Here is a 21810-nt window from a genome sequence, read left to right as displayed (position 1 = left end):
ATACATATTGGTGCCACTGGCTTGGGCCAATATGGAATATCTTCCAAGAAATTCCGGAGCCATTCTTCTTCTTCACCGGCTTTATTTAATGCGATAAATTCAGATTCCATTATAGAGCGAATAATACAAGTTTGTTTGGATGATTTCCAAGAGACTGCTCCTCCACCGATAGTAAATACATATCCACTTGTGGATTTTACTTCGTTCGATCCGGTGATCCAATTTGCATCACTATATCCTTCAAGTACCGCAGGATATTTATTATAATGCAAGGCCTAATCTTGAGTGTATTTAAGATATCCAAAAACTCTTTTCATTGCCATCCAATGAGTTTTGTTGAGATTACTCGTGTACTGACTCAATTTACTAATAGCGCATGCTATGTCTGGTCGTGTACAATTCATTATATACATTAAACATCCCAATACTCTTGCGTACTCCAATTGTGAGTCACTTTCACCTTCATTCTTTCGAAGTGCAAAGTTCACATCCAATGGAGTCTTGGCAATACCGAATTCCATATACTTGAACTTGTCAAGTACATTTTCGATATAATGAGACTGTGATAATGCCAACCCTTGTGGAGTTCGATAGACTCTTATACCTAAGATCATATCTGCAACTCCAAGGTCTTTCATATCAAACTTGTTCACGAGCATTCGTTTTGTTGCATTTATGTTAGAAATGTCTCTGCTGATGATCAACATATCATCCACATATAAACATACAATGACTTGGTGATTTGGAGTGTCTTTAATATAAATACATTTATCACATTCATTTATTTTTAATTCATTTGCCAACAAGGTTTGGTCAAACTTCGCATGTCATTGTTTAGGTGCTTGCTTTAGTCTATACAATGACTTAATAAGTCTACACACCTTATTCTCCTTCCTTGGAACCACAAAACTCTCAGGCTATTCCATGTAAATTTCTTCATCCAATTCTCCATTTAGGATAGCGGTTTTCACACCCATTTGATGGATTTCAAGACCATATGCCACAGCCAAGGCAATTGACATTCGAATCGATGTTATCCTTATTACTGGCGAGTATGTATCGAAGTAATCAAGGCCTTTTTTTTGTTTGAAGCCTTTTACTAAAAGTTTTGCCTTGTATTTGTCAATAGTACCATCCGCTTTCATCTTTCTTTTGAAGATCCATTTAGAACCTAAAGGTTTATTTTCGAGAGAAAGATCAACCAATTTCCATGTATGGTTGCTTAAGATTGAATCAATCTCACTATTGATTGCCTCTTTCCAAAAGAATGAGTCTGACGACGACATTGCTTCTTTAAATGTTTGAGGCTCATTTTCTAAAAGAAATGTTACAAAATCTGATCCAAACGTAGTAGAAGTTCTTTGATGTGCACTACGTCTTGGATTCTCTTCATTATGTACATTCTCACTTGGTTCCTCTCGAGGTTGTTTAAACCCCCTACTAGACTGTTCATGTCTAGTTTTATACGGATAAATGTTTTCAAAGAATTCAGCATTGTCTGATTCAATTACCGTATTTTCGTTAATATCTGGATGTTCGAATTTATGAACCAAAAATCGACATGCTTTACTACTTTTAGCATATCCTATGAACACGCAGTCCACTGTCTTAGGTCCTATCTTAACCCTTTTAGGCATAGGAATTTGAACCTTTGCTAGACACCCCACACTTTGAAATATTTCAAGTTGGGTTTCCTTCCTTTTCATTTTTCATAAGGAATTGATTGTGTCTTATTATGGGAAACACTGTTGAGTATAAGATTGGCTGTAAGGATAACCTCCCCCATAAATTTTGCGGTAAACCGGAACTTATAAACAAGACATTCATCATTTCCCTCAAAGTTTGGTTTTTCCTTTCCACAATTTCGTTAGATTGAGGTGAATACGGGGCCGTAGTTTGATGGACAATTTCATTCTCTACACATATTTTGGCTAAGGGAGATTTATATTCTCCGCCCCTATCACTTCTTATCATTTTTATCTAACTAATTTTCAGCTTCAGGGTCGGGGGGTTTGAAACGCCCCTCCAGCGAAGCTGGGGTGAGGGCGCGTAGGTCAGGCCCGGAGTGGTCCCCTCCTCCCCGACACCTACGGAGTAGGTATGAACCGGGTCGTCCCTTTTTTAATTTTCAGCTTCAGTTTTAGATTGCCTAAACGCATCTATTGCTTCATCCTTACTATTTAGCAAATAGACATAACAATATCTAGTGCAATCGTCAATAAAAGTTATGAAATACTTTTTCCCACCACATGATGGTGTTGACTTCATATCACAAATGTCAGTGTGTACTAAGTCTAAAAGATTGGAATTCCTTTCAACGGACTTATAAGGATACTTTGCATACTTTGATTCCACACACGTTTGACACCTTGATTTATTGCACTCGAAGTTTGGCAAAATCTCTAAGTTAATCAGTTTTCTTAACATTTTATAATTAACATGGCCTAAACGTTCATGCCACAAATTATAAAACTCAAGCAAGTAAGAAGAATTTGAACTTTTATTTATTTCAACATTCATTACATTCATCTTATAAAGGCCCTCGGTGAGATAGCCTTTCCCTACATGCATTTCTCCTTTGCTAAATACAATTTTTCCGGAAACGGTTACACATTTGAATCCGTTCTTGTCTAGAAGTGAAACAGAAATTAAATTCCTACGTACCGGAACATACAAGACATTGTTAAGTGTCAAGACCTTTCCTGAAGTCATTTTCAAGCATATTTTTCCTGTTCCTTCTACCTTAGCAGTAGTGGAGTTAGCTATGTAGACCATTTCTTCTACTTGAGCCGGAGCGAATGACGAAAACAACTCTTTGTTGGCACATACATAGCGGGTGGCACCAGAATCCATCCACCATTCGCGAGGATTCCCCACCAAGTTGCATTCTGAGAACAAAGCACACAGATCATCACATTCTTTGTTGGATTCAATCATATTTGCTGAATCCTTTTACTTGCCTTTCTACGGGGCACGACAATCCGTGGACTTGTGGCCAATCTTGCCACAATTGAAGCATTTTCCCTTGAATTTATTCTTGGGTTGATGCCTTCCTTGTTTAGGTTTCTTCTTTTTCTTAGAATTGTTTTGGTCATCTTCTACAATATGTGCTCCATTAATTGCAAAATTCCCTTTTGACCTTCTCTCGGCAGCCTGATTATCCTCTTCAATACGTAGTCGGATAATAAGATCTTCGACAGTCATCTCCTTGCGTTTGTGCTTCAAGTAGTTTTTGAAGTCTTTCCACATAGGTAGTAGCTTCTCAATGATCGATGCTACTTGAAATGCATCATTCACAATCAAACCTACAAAACAGTTTATGTGAGTTCTAAGAACATTTTCAATTTGTTCAACTAAGGTATTTTTCAAAGATATACCTTCTGCTAGGAGATCGTGAATGATTACTTGTAATTCCTGCGCTTGATAGACAACTGATTTGCTATCTATCATTTTAAAGTCCAGGAACCTTGCAACAAGGAATTTCTTAATTCCCGCATCCTCTGTCTTATATTTTCGTTCAAGTGCTCCCCACAATTCCTTCGATGTCTAAGTTCCACTATAAACATTGTAAAGATCGTCTTGGAGACCACTCAGAATATAATTCCTGCAAAGAAAGTCTGAATGTTTCCAAGCCTCTACAACTATGAAACGCTCTTTATCCGAGGTTCCCTCGGGCACCTCAGGGGCGTCTTCGCTAGTGAATCGTTGCAGACACAAAGTGGTGAGGTAAAAGAACATCTTTTGCTACCATCGCTTAAAGTCAATGCCCGCAAATTTTCCGGGCTTCTCTGCAGGTGCCATTGGTTGTGAAGCATTTGCTTGACTTGTTGAAGCAATACTGTCCACAGTCGTAGCCGCATCTTGCATTAGACTATCGTTTGTCATTTTTCCTGCCACCACAAGACAATAATATTTAGTATTTTCAAAATACTACTTATAAAGTTAAACAACTTTAAACTTTTTTTCTTGTTTCTAGTTAGCAATAAAGTTTTTACGACTTCCAATTGTTAACCAAGAGAATTTTAAACTTGTGATGAAGATTGTCTTCTAATCACTAGTTAAACTCAAACGGAGTAGAAAACTTAAGCTTTAATCTCCAAAAACAAGTAATACAGATTCTGGGGTTATTTCCTTAAGATTGTTATCTTTCCTTCTACGGGTACAAGAATCTGTATACTAGAAACAACCACTTCAAATAATTCATGTGTAAGAAGAAGAACACAATGAAGTACAAAAAATACCCTCAACCCAAGATCAAAGTGATCTTTATAAGAGGTGTATTTTATTTTCAGAAATAAAGATGAAGCAGAACTGGCCAAGTCGTCCGAATTCACGGAGTTTCCTTAAGGAAATAATTCCCCTCACTGTACCCGAGGTTGTGGAACTTTTCCTCCCAGGATAAAATGGCCAAACAAACCAACTGTAGCGGTACCTCAAACAATTGGAATATCTTCGAACTCATTGAATGTTTTGAGTGATCACACAGAATATTTTAAGTCAAGAAGAGTGTTTTTATTCTGAAATTTTCGTGTATAAACTTGTGAATGAAAGAAGGTTTATATAGCCATAACATGCCTCTTCTAAAAAGAGGCAATGATTCACTTTAAAGGTTGCACCTCTTTCTGAAAATTCATATCTGTTCATCAAAGAGTGCATCTTTTCCTGAACAGTCATCTCATTTCATGAAACAGTGTGTTACTTCGTTGAAGGATTGCATCCATCTGAAGCATGTATCAGTTCATGAAGCAGTGCATCAGTTCACTTGAAACAGTGCAACTGAAGCATCAGTTCTGTTCGAAACATTGCAACTGTTACTGCATGCATATATATATATAAATGGAGTGTCAGAAAATTTTTCCTGTGTTTTTTCTTTTGGTATGTTTGGATTTCAAATAAATTTTGTCCAAAAAAGATAGATCTCATCGATCGATTAAATCCAAATCCAAAGCCGAGCGAGCGACGACGACGACGGCGCGAGGCATCTCCTATTTCTTGCCTCACTTACCATGTGGAGTAGGTTTTCTTGATTATAAACACTTCCAAGTTCTCTTCTTCCACCAATGTGGGAGAAAGAGTAAACTTTCTAATTTGGGAGTACACTTTCCATTTTAGTGTCTCCTTCCCTCCACCATTTAACTCTCCATTTTTCCATTCACAGTTCTTTCATATACTATGAACCCAACACATAATTCTTGCTCTCCTCTTCAATCAATGCTTTCACCACCGTCTAAGAGGAAGTAAAGGATCCATATATGCGATAGCAAGTTGCTTGGGTTGAAGCTTATTAGTCGTTAAATACATCTTGACTCATCCCATAAAATGCATAATGGTAAATGTTACACTTAAATTTCACCAATGTTTATTGAAAGTCCTTGTATTCTGGTTACAGATTTGGATTCATGTAATGATATAAGAGATTTTGAAATCTTTAAGGAACTCCTAATTTTCTTTACAAAACAAATTATCACATATGCAATAATATGGACCTCGGTAGAACATAATGGATCCAAAGAAATTCATATAGTTGACTCCAATTAATTTGAAATTGAGGCATAGTCAATTGATTGATTAAAATGAGAATGGAAAATTCTGTACCGATTGAAAATTTTCCATTTTGTACTTTCAGTTTACCATGGCAGTAAAATAGAAAGGTCAAAAGTTCTCACCACTCTTACATAGTACTGGGAATTTGAAAATTGAGGTGGGTTGGTTCTTAGAGAATAAATTCATAATATAGAATGTAATGGAAAACTTGAAATATGATCACATAAATTGACCAAACAATACCGAACATCTCTTCTAGGACAAATGTTGAAAGTTGTTTTAAGAATGTAGCTATTTTTTTCTTTTTCTCCAGTTTTTTACGTACAATCCTAGTTAAATTAGGAGTCCTATCTTTGGTAGGAAACTCATTAGTTATTTTAATTTTGGTAGAAATAGGTTGTTTCTTTGTCCTATTTTTAGTTGTAATAGCAACTATTTAAATTGCTAAGTTGATGATAAATAATAGACGTTAATAATAGACGTTCAAGAAAACAATCTATCTCTCTGCATATTCTCTTCAAACTCCATCTCTGTTTTAGCGGCTAGCTTTTGAATTGAATTCCTGCGTTATTTTCCTTTAACGGTTTTAAACCAACAATTGGTATCAAAGCTTTAATCTCAAGGGACCGGTGAGTGTTTACATCAATCTGATCCGTTGGATACCATGAACGAAGAAGCAAATTTTTCTTCAATGGAACTACCAACTTTCGATGGAGAAAGTTATCAAATCTGGAGAGTTAAAATGCGGATATATCTGCAAGTTTTGGATCTATAGGAAGCTGTTGAAGATGAATACGAGATAGCTCCCTTGCCGGACAATCTCACGGTGGCGCAGATTAAAACTCACAAGGAGAGGAATACTAGGAAATCAAAGGAAATGGCATGCTTATTTACTACAGTTTCATCTAATATCCTTACTCGTATCATGTCTCTGCAATCAGCGAAAGAGGTATGGAATTATCTCAAGACTAAGTACGAAGGAGATGAAAGGATTCGAGGGATGCAAGTGATGAATCTGGTATGTGAGTTTGAGCTGCAAAGTATGAAAGAAAGTAAAACCATAAAGGAGTACTATGACAGACAGACTTCTTAATTTAGCAAATCGCATCAGATTGTTGGGTTCCACTTTCAATGATTCAAGGATCGTTGAAAAAATCCTAGTAACGGTACCTGAAAGATTTAAGGCTACCATAACAACCTTAGAAAATACTAAGGACTTGTCTAAGATCACACTTGCAGAGCTCTTAAGTGTTTTTCAAGCGCAAGAGCAACGGCGTGTTATGAGACAAGGAGGAGCTGTCGAAGGTGTCTTACCAGCCAAGCATCTCGATGATGGACGTTCTAAGAAGAAGAAGAAGAATAAGAAGTACCAACCAACTGATGAAAAAGGTGCAGCGCACAACAACAAAAACAAAACAGGTAGTTTCAAAGGAAACTACCCTCCTTGTAAGCATTGCGGCAAGCTCGGACATGCACCTTTCAAGTGTTGGGAGAGGACTGATGCTAAGTGCACTAAGTGCAATCATCTTGGGCATGAAGCGATCATCTGCAAGAACAAAACTCAGCAGCAAGATGCAGAGGCTCGAGTTGTTGATGAATAGGAAGAAGATCAACTCTTTGTCGCATCATGTTTTACAAGCAGTGTCTCAAGCGAGTCGTGACTGATCGATAGCGGATGCACAAATCATATGACTTGCGATAAAGATATTTTTAAAGATTTGAGGCCTACTAAAGTTACAAAAGTTAGAATCGGCCATGGTGGTTATATTCAAGCAAAAGGAATAGGAACCATTATAATTGAAACACAATCGGACACTAAAACAATTTCTGATGTTCTTTATGTACCCGATTTGAACCAGAACTTGTTAAGTGTTGGTCAGTTATTAGAAAAAGGTTTCAAATTGTATTTCGAAGATAAACGCTGCTTGAAGCATCTGGACAAGACCTATTTAAAGTCAAAATGAGAGACAGAAGTTTCTCATTAAATCCATTGGAAGAAGAGTGGAGATTTCACCAGTTGTGTGTGGAGCCACCTCTAGCCACCTCTGCTAAAAGAAGACATTTCACCTGATGATGAAGGCTGACTTTGTCCTGGTTGCGATTGCAAAGTTGACTGCATTGACTTGCTTAATGATCTTTAAGGAACAGACCTTTCCGTCACTGACAGCTAGGAGAAAGTGTATCCCAAGAAAGTTGCTGCTGCTGCGTCCGAGGAGAAGCTAGATAATATTTCTGGACTTCCATCGGATGACTCGGAGAATGGCCTGCGTGGCATACCTTGTCCGAATGAAGTTTCTGCTAAGCAGCATTTAGGTGAAGAAATTTCTTTGCCTGAGCATGATTTGGAAGATAGAAAGCCCAATATGGTGTTGTCGGGAAATAATTCTGGTCTTGCTAGGGGAGGGGGATTGTACCCTCTTAATGGATTCCAGAATATGACTCATTTGGAATCTGATTCTGAGTGTAAGCTTTACTTGGAAAGCAATATTTCAGTTCAGAGGAAACAGATGCCTGAAGCTGCTAAATTATCAAAACTGGAACTTGAGAATGTTTGTGATGAGCAGTGTGAGAATGCTACTCAGTCAGCTGAGCTACCTTTGCCGAGCAATTCCCGGTTAGCCCAGGTTGAATCCTGCCAGATTCTTGGCAGCTATTCAGTGGGGGAGTAGGCTCTCACACAGTTTGGAGATCCTGGCTGCAGAACATCAGCTGCATTGCAAGAAATCCAAAAGACACCAGGTAGTTCATCAACCGTGGAGAAACATTGTAGGAATGGTGATGTAAAATTGTTCGGACAGATTCTCAATAAACCATGCCCTCATGCAAATCCTAGTTCCAATGCACATTGCAGTGATGGTAGCAATCAGCAGTTGAAAATTGGTAGCGACTCCTTTAGTGCAAGTCTGAAAGCCGGCTAGCAGACCTGTTCACTAAGCCACTTCCAGTCAGCAAGTTCGAGCTTCTAAGGCAAGAAATTGGTGTTTGCATTTCATAAAGTAAGGAGGAGTGTTGAAAGTTGCTTTAAGAATGTAGCTATTTTTTTCTTTTTTCTCCAGTTTTTTTACGTACAATCCTAGTTAAATTAGGAGTCCTATCTTCGGTCGGAAACTAATTAGTTATTTTAATTTTGGTAGAAATAGGTTGTTTCTTTGTCCTATTTTTAGTTGTAATAGCAACTATTTAAGTTGCTAAGTTGATGATCAATAATAGACGTTCAAGAAAATAATCTATCTCTCTGCATATTCTCTTCAAACTCCATCTCTGTTTTAGCGACTAGCTTTTGAATTGAATTCCTGCGTTATTTTCCTTTAACGGTTTTAAACCAACAACAAATCTTTCTAGTAGTATCGAATGTGGTGGCTTGCTTCACCCACAAATAAATCTAGCTTAAGGAAGGCAATAAAGGACATAAGCACATATTAAAGAATCAATGTCATAGATATGTAGCTTGAGTAACACTAAGTTAAGTAAACGATATTCCCAATAATTAGCAAGTTCTTCTCAATGCTAGTGACAGCTGAACCTAGTATTTGATCTTTGTCGACTTACCTTGTACCACGAAAAGATTGTAGGAATTGCATCATTGGGCAACTCAGTCCATCCTGCACTTTCAGTACTATTGACATCGTAGACTTTCAGGAATTCACCTTTAAGCCCCACCTGTTGAATATATAACTAAAATTCAGGCTTCCCATTTTCAGTTGTATATTGAAAAAGCATAAGCAAGTTTAATCATCTTCAAATTCACAGGTTCAATTCCCAACAGAGACAAACACCGGATGATTTCTTCCCATCTAGTCTAGCCTTGGTGGACAGAGTTACCTGGTACCTGTTGTTAGTGGTGAGAGGTGGCAGGTATCCTGTGGAATTAGTCGAGGTGAGTGCAAGCTGGCCCGGACACCACGGTTATTAAAAAAAAAATAGAAGATCAATTTATTTGCATGTGGAAGATATGGTACTTTTTAGCAAGTTGATTCTGTCCGCATAAGCCTGGATTAAATCAAATTTTGTAAATTCACAAGCAGAGAACAGATGGATATAGAAGCCTTGCTTTTTTCACGTTATATTTTCTGTAGATATAGGAAGTCTTTTTTAGCTCAACCGAAGGAACACACTATGGGTCTACAAATGACAGGTAAGATTAGCAATCTACTTGAACATGAAAGAAACCTGATATTCACTGAGAAAGATGCATATCCAAAAGCTTTTGGACAGAATCTAATTGGGACTTCTTCCACATCTTATCCACGATTCTATCATCAATTTGCTCAGCACCATTAACACTTTTCAAATACCACTAAGGAGTGAAAAGTAAACCCACTTGTCCTTCCAGTCTAGTCTGTCTAGAGTAGTTTCTCAGATTTTGGTTCTTTTAATTGTTTTAGCACTCACGAGATGAAGGAAATAATCTACCTTTGGACTCATTACAAACTGCAAGTCACCTGAGTAACTATCAATACCAAAGCAAATGAGAAGTTTTATTTTTTTTATCACAGGTGACCATCAAAATTCATTTAAATGAAGAAAATGAGGTACCTGGTAGGTCCATAAGGAAGTTGTGAGATTAATATCTCCGTTTTTGCATCCTGTAAGCTTTATCTGACCTTTAAAACCTGCCCCATCCTTCTCTAAGAAGGCTCCATAATTCTGAAAATGTGGCAAAAAAGTCTTTTTTAGCTTTTGAAGACAATGAGGAATGGAGTTTGAGAGCCTTTGAAGAGTCATATTGAAGATTTGATAAACCATAAAGTGAAATTCAAATTAGCCTGTAAACATGCATCATTACCATTGATTCAAGTAAGGAAATAAATAAGAAAGAGAAATTGAGGTCAGGGATTCAAAATATGGAATTTGGACAATGGGAGATTATTGTCTTTTCCCAGTTCTGATGAGTGTGTGAAAAGATACAACAGTTTTCACAAAAAGTTAATATCACTGCTTTCAAGTTTTGAGACAATACTTCAGATATAATATGATCAAATCTGTCATCAGGATAATCCAACTTCTAAACCAGCTCTACCTGCAATCCCACCGTCTCAGATAATAGTAGTATGTCGTTGTATCCCTGAACTAGATTAACAGGTTGAACCACCTTGATCCATTTGCCTTTCACACTACCTTCATTTGCAACAGACACATCATAAGGTAAAAGGGTGAAGAATCGAAGACATAAGGAGAAAAAGGGAAATAAAATACTACGTTAGCATGGACAGACACTGGGACAGACACTCTCAAAGCTACCTTGACTAATGTTTCAGCCCCATGCACTATAAGCACATGAAAAATAGTGATATTTTATATGAGTACTTGTCAGACACTCTACCACAATCCATCAGAATGTTATGCTCAGAGATGGAAACTAACATAAATTTGAAAATGATATTTCTACGACGATGCATCAGGCCATCCCTATGCTCAGAGATGAAATTAAAATAAATTTGAAAATCATATTCATGCAGATCAAGAAAAGTTCAATGTCTTAAGTACACTTTGACAATGCCAGGCGAATTGGGTAATGCTATAACACAGAGAAAAGAGATGCATAATAATACAGCACAAAAGCAACCTAACCAAATACCTGCAAGCTGCCCATTAACAAAAATACGAACAAAATCGCGCATGCTATCAATATCAATCGTTGGACTAACATCCTTTTGCTTCCAAAATGAGATGTCATCATCAGAAATATATATCCTGCATTCACCAGAGATAACAGAGTAACACATCACTGTTTCAGTTTGCAACCAATTACAAATGTATGAATCTATTTGTAACCAAATCTTCCAGTGTTTTTGGTATTTGTGTTGTGTGGCTATTCACTTGTTAAAGGAAAAGAAAAGATGAGTCAAAGATAATCGGGAGACAACAAAACATTCAGAGAATCACGCTACTGCATGGACAATCATTAATAAACTCGCCCACCAAACAATTTATCTCAAAAGCCAAAAGTACCAAAAGGTATGCAGATGCTCATCCAAAGAGGCTTGACATTGTTAAAGCCTAACTACTCACAAACACACACACAACCAAATGCAAGGATAACAAAATATGGACATTAAGAAATATTATGCTTCATCTATCCTTAAACCTCAAAGAAGTTCATATTGTCTTAGTTGAAACTCTAATATTGCTTTTAGCCCTACAATTTGAAATCCTCAGACCACAAGTTAAGAATCACATGTTTCCAGTTATTCAGAAGCCAAAGTACATTAGTACAGGGGTTAAAAGGAAAAGAACACACAAAAGGAAGCACAAACAGTTGCAATACAGGGAAAGAGAACAGTTTGGTTAAACCAGAAATGTCCCGTCTGTAGTTTTTTAAGTTAGTTTTACGTCTAATGTAAAGTTAGCAGCCAGCAGATAGAGTGGCCATGTTCATCATAAATGTTGTCACGTACAACACTCTGTAGTATATAAACATCAAACTCATTAATTTATGAAGAGCGGGACGCACTGGCCATCTTATGTCGAAAGATTATCTTCACGGGTTTCAATTCGCTTCAATTCCAGTATAGATGTCATCTGAGAATGTGGTACAAATGGTGAGGTTTTAAAGCTTTATGTGGAATTGGACAATCCCATTATCAATTGGTTCCAAATTAAGGTAGTAATCACTGTTTACTAACCTCAGTTATAAGTTTGAAATACCTGGTCAGATACCACAGGTAATCAGACTGGTCTTTTGTCACATTTAGATGCTCCAGTATCCCTTTAGAAGTAAAATTCTTGTCACCCCACACACCAAGTGGCTCCTTCAATGTCATCCAAGATTGTGAAATACTTTCGAGATTGCTTTTAGTGCTTAATTGAGGAATCAAAGAATTATTCCCAACTGAAACGGAATCAGAGCCCACTGTTTTAATTGAAGTTTGTGCGGTCACCTGTTTAAGGAATGGAAGAGAAAAGAAATTAAACATTTTATAAAATAAATCACAAAGTACTACTTAGTTTTAGAAGCATTCTGGTGATGATGACACTAGGTTATATACTTGAAAGAGAGTGGGTACTTGTAACTATACAATGATGAGGTTACTAAAGCTAAAGTTAAGCTTTAGTAATCAGGATATGTTTCTCTTTCAATCAAGATGAGCATGTAATTGAACACCTAAACTGTAGCTAAATTCACAATGCATTGCCAGGTCTTATGGTGTCAAATCGTAATTTCGGATGAACTATTTGCCAAAAGGGTCATAAACACTTGATTCAACCATTTATTCAGAAGCTATAGGAGACATGTTGAGCTGCAATGGAAAATCAACAATCTTTGTAATCTACCGACTACCATCATCCACACAGAAGTTAGTAATGACTGCAGCCTCAGTTTAAGGAAGCCACACATAAAAAAGCATTATCAATACAATATTACAAGCTTGGAATAAAAGAAAATAATGAAACAAGTAAACATGCAAGCATTGACAGCTATCTTTTGAACTTCAAACTTATACTCTTTTAACAGCGGGAACATCAACAAACCTTAGCTGTGTTGAAAGCTGTGTTTCTGCAATCTGGCAGAATACTCACTGACCATGGAGGTAAAGTATACTCTTGACCGTAAAATTTCACAGTTGCTGATTCATGTTCATCAATGTTTGCAATAAATGCTGCACATATGCCTTCATTCAAGGACAAATCTTGGCCATAGTTGTTGGATGCTCCACGATAGACATGTGCCTGAAGTAACATGACAAGCATCAAATACAAACGGATGAAATGGTAAAGTAGAGAAGGGATCACAAATATGGTGATTCATAAGAACAATTTTAAGGTAAGAAGAAGAGAGTAATGTTATCCTAAAAGCAGAGTAGATTCACCCTCGCATAAAATAAAGGAGTCCATCCTTTATTCCTTTCTGCCTTTCCTTTATTTTTCAGATAAAGTCTTTCCTGCCTTTCTTAACTTTCACATTCATATTAAGTGTATCGAATAGGATTGCCAATGTTGGGTTCGAAATCGAGACATGCGAAAGCTATTAGTTGCAAACTATGAGACGAAATCTGACAACAAAGAAAATAATACTAAAAAATAATATTATTATATGATTTGGCCAATCAGCCTACATATAAAACCTAATATTAAAAACATAAAACTAATGAGAGATAAAATTTCTTTAAAAGACTACATTGTGGTACTATTTTTCTTTCAGAAAAGTAAAAGTAATTATGGTATTACTTTTATTTAAAAATAAAATTTAAATTTGATAAGAAAATCATGGCAAAAAACCCTAACAATATTGCCAACTATCCACTCTAAAATTATCACAAGTAACAAAAGATGCAAAGCCTCATTCGTAATTCAAAAACTTCCCCCAGCGGAAAGATTTGCCATTTGGAAGAAGAAAAAGAGAATAGCTCCGTAAATTAGATTGATTATATTTTGGTAGGCAATTAGTCCATGGTAATTAATTTCCTGATGAGAAAGATAAGACTTTTTTTTTAGACTTCTAAAAGAGAGACTTTTTTCCACAACTAAGAAATCAAATCAACTAGATTGATTCATTGACCAGATAAATTTCGATTTGAATGAGAGATTTTCCTCCTATTTTCCAGTTATATATGGGGGTGTAAATAGCTCATGATATTCTTATCTGCTTTTCTTCCAAAGGACGATAATGCTGGTGCAATTTTTTTAAGGATCAAGTAATTTGTAAACATATGTCATATATTGTTTGTCCTGTTAGAAACAGATGACTGCAACCTCCCCGAAAAGCAAGAATAACATTAACTATGCTCTATCAAAGACATTATTAAGTGAAGCATCATAATAGTAATTGATGATATTTCGGATTTACGAGATATCTTAAGGAATTTAGTTGTTGTCAATGACCAAAGTAAAAACATGATGCACCTTTGATAATAAAGAAAAAGTAACAAGTACCTCTACAAAGGTAGCCAGGCTAAAACACATTCATCACAATAAATATTCAATAACTAACCTTTTATTTTGCATTTAATAACATGTGGACTTACAGCAACACCAGGGATTACTCAAGTCTATAACTGACCTCTTGTTTTGGTCCCAGTTTAATATACTGAGGTGAATCAGCAGCAACAAGAGCAGGTTCACAAAGCTTTATAGCAGCATGCAGATCCTTCAAATGGCCCCACTTAGGTTGACGTGGTAGTCCTATACAAAATAGTAATTGTGAGAACAAGAGCGAAAATATTGACAGTTTGATGATTATAAGACACTTATGTATAGACATAAAAGGGACAAAATCTTATTAAAGGACTTGGCACTGCTAACATTTTAACCATACGGATGATCCTAACACTAACACTTTAACATTCTATCAGTGAAACAGCTTAACATAGACCTTTTTCATAAGGTAAGATAATTATCAAAGTTGTTATTGCGGTCTATTTAATGAGTACTTATGAAAAAAAGAGGCTATATCAATGTAAACCTGGCTATCAAATTTTACCTTGACAGTAATGTTCTTAAAGAAGAGTAAATAAAACTGAAAAGTTACCATATTCGTCAAGGGGAGCATCATAATCATAGCTAGTGATTTGAGCTGGGCCTCCAGCAGTTCGGCCAAAATTTGTCCCACCAAAATACTGGTATTACAAGATGAAACAGCCGGTCAGCAAGGAAATTGTTTCTTCCTGAAAACAAAAAGGAAAGTGCCACAAATCCAAGTTTCCAGCCCTTTTTTTGGCGTCGAATTACTCTGGTAGTTGTAAAACAGTTTCCGGCAAGAAACATTTGAGTCTAGCAAAAGTGTGGAGTAGTTTGAAAGGAAATAGTTTCTTCTTATTTGAACTATCATTAGATTTGAAAGGTTGGTTATTCTTATTTAAACTATAGTTTTTCCCGTCAAAGAAACATGTGGAAGAAAAATGATCTTCTCTCCTTTACTTTTAGAAATTTTCTCTTAAAGTACATTTTCTAGTGTCTTTCTTGACGTCTAAACAAACCTAATAGGAGCTTCAACCAGTGTAACTTCAAGCCTCTCTGGTTCGCATAAACTGGTAATCAATATTTAAACACACATAAAATGCCTGTTTAAACTCTTCAACAAACAAAATACTGGATATAGAACAAGTCCCATTAATCGAAAAAAGAGATGATCAGGTGGAACTGGGTAATCTGACTATTGGTCTACAGGAAAACTTTTAAAAGAATTACAAGTAAGGTCAGCTGGAATAGGAGACAGTTAAATATATTAAGGTACATGAGCTATCTGTACCCTGCAAAATAAACTTTAAAGAACATCAGATGCATCTAAATACCATATAATAGTTCTGTAAGCTGCCCCCACGCTGAAAGAAACGAGCAATTGCAAATGCAATATCCTCAGAGGGTCTATGTGGGAGTCTTTCACCCCAATCTGCAAACCTGCAGCAAAAAAAGAAATAAGACTGTCGTTTCTTTCCATTTTCTCTATGTTATTGACTCAACTTGATCCAAAATGTAGCTAAGAGTTCCTGCATTCCTTTTTGAGTTGTATACATCAGAGGGAGGCATAAAATAAAAGAGAGCATACTGAAGGGATATGAGCTCAAGTATACCACGTTTTCCTGGATCATAGTTCTTGAGTTAGATTTCAGTATGCAATGTCCATCTATCGTTATTCACTCACTGAAGAACTAATAATACTAACTTAACTAAATAATCAACTAACCTAAACCTGAGAAGAAAACTTCCCAAGATCTAACCTGCACATTCTAAGCAAGCAAAGAACTACATTTCCATCCTTTAGCTTAATCTAATACATAACCTCATTAATTCTCCACTTCATATGATTGTCATCTTTCATGAGAGTAAAAGATTGAGGAGCAGCTAACCTTGGGAAACTTATCTTTTCTGGACCATTTGACACACTCAAACAGTCAAACTAGATAGAATTCTTCTTATCTCAAGACATCCACCATTACCCTTCGGAAATTATTATGGACCTCATATGTGAAGGCACAATTACTGAAGGGGAGGAGAAGTGAGGAACAGATTTCCACACATAGCTAGAAACTTAACAAATCGACTGCTGATACTTCATATATTACTGAATTTATTGTTCTCAACTTTTTCATTTCAGATGAAGTTCTAAAATCCCATTCTAGCTTTCCTAACATTTTTTCTTGATAATATTCTCCTTTGGTTAAGAAGTGATGTTCTTATATTTACGCTAGTTTAGGACTTAAAATATTATATATGAGAGAGATAAAATGAAACCCTTACATATGAGATGGAACACTTATTAGAACAAAATTGCCTCTAATGTATATCTGCCATTATTCTAAGCTTTCCTAACAAAGAATATGTGGAAGCATATAAAGTCAAGTACAAAGGTCAGAATCTGCTGAGAATAACTTTTTCAAAATAGGTGCTTTATGCAAGCAAAGATATGTTGCTTTTTAGTTCATGAGTTATAGAGAAGTCAACTCACACTTTGCAGGTCGTATAATCATAGCACTAACAAGAACCTAAGGCTTCCTAGAACCATGCAAATATTGGTTCAGAATTCAGTGAAATGACAAAGATTTAACAAAGAAGCAGCAATTACCATACCCTCCATCCCAATTCTCGGTCCAGATTTTCGGTTTCTTCTCGGAATTTGGCGTGAAGCCATCACAATAGTATGCATTGCAAGTATCTATCTGTTAAAAAGAAAAATTATATCACATAACAAGATAAAGAAAAGGTAGAATACCTGGCCCTAAAAAGGAGGACTAATAACAACAGGGGAGAGAAATAAATCAGAGAGAACTCGCTGCTGCTTTCAAATTAATAAATTTAATCCAAAAAAAAAAGTTTGAGAAACCAGGACTTGATCATCTCAGATCAGTTTGCCACAATTCGTGTGTTCGGATAACTTGAAAGTTCAGTTGAATGTATTTGTTATATATGATAAAAGTTCTCTTTTAGTTAAGTTTTTTAAAATTTTAAAGTGAGGTACAAATTGATAAGTTTCTACGCCAGTTTATCTTTTACAAAAGAAATTATGAAATATGCCTGCATATTCGCACAAAACTTCTAAATACTAGTTTTTATGCAACTCGTTCAATGAAATAAATAAAATTATTATCTAATGAATCTATTTTATCATAACTATTAGAGAATAAATAACCTAGGGTCCATCGGAAACAACATCTCTACCCCACAAAGGTAGGGATAAGGTTACATCCTACCCTCACCAGACCCCACTTGTGGGATTATATTGGGTCTGCTGTTATTGTTGCTGTATAAGAGACTAAATAAACCAACTAGCTACAATTAGATATATTAGAGAAGATCGGGGAACCAAGTGCATTACAATGTATTCTGGAGCATCAGTTTGCTGGCACATGACCCATGGAACACCAGCACCAAGACCAACAGCCATTTCAGCAGCCCATTTCATATATATCTTCCCCTTGGGACCGAATGAGCTTTCAAAATTTCCATATTCATTTTCAATCTGACAAAAGTTTAATGTCAGTCAAAGACACAACTCTAGTTTAAACCTAGATGCAGAAGCATGCAAGGACATATGCAGAGGGAAGGAGAAGGAGATAGATGAAAGTGCTAAATTTATCAGTGTTTAGCAAATGTCTCTAAAACTGGACTTCCATTAATTATTTCAAGAGGAAGTTACCTAGACCCAGTTGTAAGGTGCATTATTCATGTCAATGATTTCAAGGAGTCTTGGCAGAATAATTTCTATTTGTCTAACCAATAAAGTGTAACACCCCGCATGTTTGAACACCATTCTAGAGCTAAAACGAACCTTTAGAACCTAATAAATGAGTTGAAATCGGTTGGGAACGACTTGTACAGCGTTTAGAAGCATTTTTGGGTGAAATTATGGGTCGTGCGTCGCACAGGGACAACCTCATGTTGGCCCCGCGTCGCACAAGCCACGGCGAGGGTCTACTGCCTCGACCTGCGGTAGGCTCGCACGTGCTGGGGCCCGCGCCGCACGGGGCAAGGCACGTGTCGGGCCGCGCGCTGGGGTGTGCAACCAACCCCCCCCCGCCAAACACCCCCACCCTCTTTTACCTGAAGGTTGGGTATTTTAAGGGACATTTTGGTCCTTATGCACCTAAAATCATCCCCTAATGTCCCATTACGTTTTCCCTAAGTAGATTCACCCAAAATCTGCCTATCCCTATTTGAGTCGAGCAATAAGCAAATTCATTAGGAGAGCCTCCAAGGTCAAGTTTTGTTCAATTTATCTAGGTAAAAAGGTATGTAGAACGACCAAAAAGCTACCGGGTTTGAATCTATATTCTCTAAACTCTTTTTAGTGTGCGAATTATGGAATTTCATTTAACTACAAGAACATGGTTTCAAATTCATATTTATGCCTCAAATTATGAACTTTTGCTAAGTATCATGTTATATTATGGTTGATGAAGAGAACGGAGATTTAAATGTTTCCTTTACTTAATTATTCATTTTCTATATAAACGGGTTCGAAGAGTAGTACTACTCGTGTTAATGTTGCTCAAGTTTTCTATGGTGTTTGTTTGATATCAATTGAAAGGGATGAGTCCTCCTAAAAGAATTTTTACAAGAATCATGAATGAGAAATCTCATTGCTTAAACTATCCCATTGATTTGAAGAGCATTATTATTTGACCTTTGAATTACTTTATGGTGATCAATGATTCATGACATGTAAGATATGAAACAAAAAGTATAAGATGGCTCAAGTGACTTGCAAGTCTTGGTATGATGATACCAAATCAGACAATTGTCATTCAGACTACAAACTGAGTTTTAAGAAAGATTTATGAATCTAAAAAGGCTAAAATATGGGCTTAAAAAGAGTTAGGTGGCTAACCGAGAAGGCATGGGTTCGAAGGCCCATTGCCTGAAATCGTGTTTTGCCGAGCGGAGTTGATTCTGTCATGAAATACGGATAATCATTGTATACTTACTTTATGCTTTGGTATACCAAACTCAGACACTCCAATCCTTGCAGCAAATTTGAATTGAGGGCTTGGCCGAGGAGTCAAAGTCAGACCCCACATAGCCTATGGGGTTTTTCAGACCATGTTGGGGACGCCACCTAGCTCAGAATTATAGAATTCAAAATAGAGTCTCAGAAAGCAGATTTTAAAACCAGAACTCATGTCTACCTTTTGATATGTTGTCGTTCTAACCCCTCTATGTATTTTGATTCAAAGTCTTTACTATTGGTATTATTTAAATGTTATTTTACTTGGCCATTCTACATGCCAATACATTCCATGTATTGACCGTCCTCAGACAGTGGCATCATTTCATGATGTGGTTTCGGAGGCTCATTCCCACGGTCCAACGCAACATTAGGATTTGTTCAGACACTATCAGAGTTGGTGAGCCCTCCATCTTCCGGAAGGCAGTGCATTTAGACATTCAGTATTTTCAGTTTTCATGGTATTGCTGGGGCCTAGTCACGAAAGAGACAGTTTAGTCATGACTAGAGGCTTCATAGACTGAGTTTCATAGATGTTTTGTTATAATGTTATGTTCAAAGTCTGGGATTTCCATTTTTATTCAGTTTACAGATTTTCCTTGAATTTCATTATGTTTCCGCACTTTTATATAAATTATGCTTATGATAGAATGCTAAGGGGGTTTTTCTTGGGCCTATGTGGTCCGGGACGTCCGTCGCGGTCAGAGCCTCGGCTCGGGTTGTGACATAAAGCGCAGTTATCAGACTTACATATACTGATATTCTAATTAGTTATTCAGGATAAGAAACTTCATAACCTGCAACAAAATGATAGGACCACCTTGCCACGAAAAGAGTGACTCGGCTATCATAAGATCAACTATCTTTTTAACGTAGCGCTCCATCTCCTCCTGGGAAAAGTGTTTCAATTTGTCAAATTGCAATCTTCCAGCAGCCAAATAATGCTCTTAAACTACCACAACTGCAATTTAACCAACAAAGTATTGGACAGCCAACTTATTTTTTGCTGAGTCAATCAGTCAACCAACAATGCCACAATTCCAACTGAATATTAGTAAACAGATACAAAATTTAACTTTAAACAAGGAATGTCTGCCATAAAATGCATGGAGTAATTGCTTTATTTTGAGATCCAAAGAACAACAACAAGAATGTACTTTCCCCAATATAGAAACAGGTTGACAAAATTTGCCAAGCTATTTGCTCCTAGAAGAAAAATCTTGACAGGATGAGGAACAGTACTAATCGTGAAATGCATGTGTGAAAACAATGAACTAAAGGCGAGGCTTATTGTTGGACGGTAACATGGTGGTGACAAAGCATTTTATAGAAACATGTTGTTGGACGGTTCTCGTCCCACTTAATTGACCACTAGGACGTACCCTGGGTGCTATGCCTAACAATGTATCTAATATCTCTATAAGGTTAACCGAATTTAGAATTAACAAAATGACATATAATTGGTTTGGTCTCGTTGAATCAGTATGGAACCTATATTATATGCAGCAGACATAGAGGCCACAAATCATGTCAAACAAAACATAGACATGGCCATACAAACAAGTTATTTACAAAATTTAGAAACGTCACACTCCAAGGACACCTCAAAAAGGCCTCATACAATTCTACAGAAAGATTTCTGTTCCCCTGCTATAATACCTTGAATGGAGCATTATCTGTTCGAAATTCTATTCCAGGTATATCACGAAGCCATACGGGGAAGCCCCTGCAATACAGACAGTAAATCACCTAGTGAGATTAATACAAAAGTTCTCAGTGGTGACACAAATGTGTTAACTCCCATCTGCTATATTCTGTTGTGGACATCTCTATTTTTTTCTTTTTCCTTTATTTTAAAATAAAAATTAAAAAAATAGGGATCTCAGTATTTCTTAGTGCTAACTTGTTTAATTACTACAGATTATCATTTCTTGATAGCACCCTTCTTTGTTGCTTATCAACTTGTGAGAGTGAAGTAATGCATTTACCAAAAGTAGTTAACCTTTTGCTTTATTGAAATAATAGACTAGATCTTGAAGCATGACAACACATCTATGATAAAGTCAAAATTGAGCAGGGAAATATTGGAAAAAGAACATAACCCGAAGTTCCATTCTGCACAAGCATAAGGACCTATTCGAAGAAAGAGATACAATCCATGAGATCCAACTAGCTTTGCGAACTTGACAATATCATATCTTCCTTCAAAGTTATACTGAAAAGAGAAGCATCAAAAGAGAGGAGTTCAGAAATATCAAGAACTTATACAGATAAAGATTAAAGAGATTAAATAGTAGGTAGCATAAAAAGAGTTGATTGAAGAACAAGACTGGCTCTTTTAATAATATAGACTCTACAAGAATATAGATTGTATTACATACAGT

General features: G+C 36.5%; 1 protein-coding gene across 1 annotated transcript in view; it reads right to left on the bottom strand.

Moving 5' to 3' along the window:
* Positions 1–21810, bottom strand: part of LOC124893723 (beta-galactosidase 9-like) — a gene marked incomplete at its 3' end in the record, with an annotated part of 28352 nt that overhangs the window by 2790 nt on the left and 3752 nt on the right. The window contains exons 4-17 of the mRNA XM_047404609.1: positions 21529–21641; positions 21086–21152; positions 20224–20316; positions 17798–17941; positions 17053–17141; positions 15777–15882; positions 15014–15101; positions 14546–14667; positions 13018–13215; positions 12193–12425; positions 11123–11238; positions 10565–10662; positions 10081–10191; positions 9094–9204 (exon numbers count right to left, since the gene is read on the bottom strand). Of these exons, the coding sequence (XP_047260565.1) occupies positions 9094–9204; positions 10081–10191; positions 10565–10662; positions 11123–11238; positions 12193–12425; positions 13018–13215; positions 14546–14667; positions 15014–15101; positions 15777–15882; positions 17053–17141; positions 17798–17941; positions 20224–20316; positions 21086–21152; positions 21529–21641 (1689 nt within the window). The remainder of the gene's footprint in view (positions 1–9093; positions 9205–10080; positions 10192–10564; positions 10663–11122; positions 11239–12192; positions 12426–13017; positions 13216–14545; positions 14668–15013; positions 15102–15776; positions 15883–17052; positions 17142–17797; positions 17942–20223; positions 20317–21085; positions 21153–21528; positions 21642–21810) is intronic.

The sequence above is a fragment of the Capsicum annuum genome, unplaced genomic scaffold (genome assembly GCF_002878395.1).
Source record: "Capsicum annuum cultivar UCD-10X-F1 unplaced genomic scaffold, UCD10Xv1.1 ctg64321, whole genome shotgun sequence".
Lineage (NCBI taxonomy): Eukaryota > Viridiplantae > Streptophyta > Magnoliopsida > Solanales > Solanaceae > Capsicum > Capsicum annuum.
This window is presented reverse-complemented; position numbering and strand designations above follow the sequence as displayed.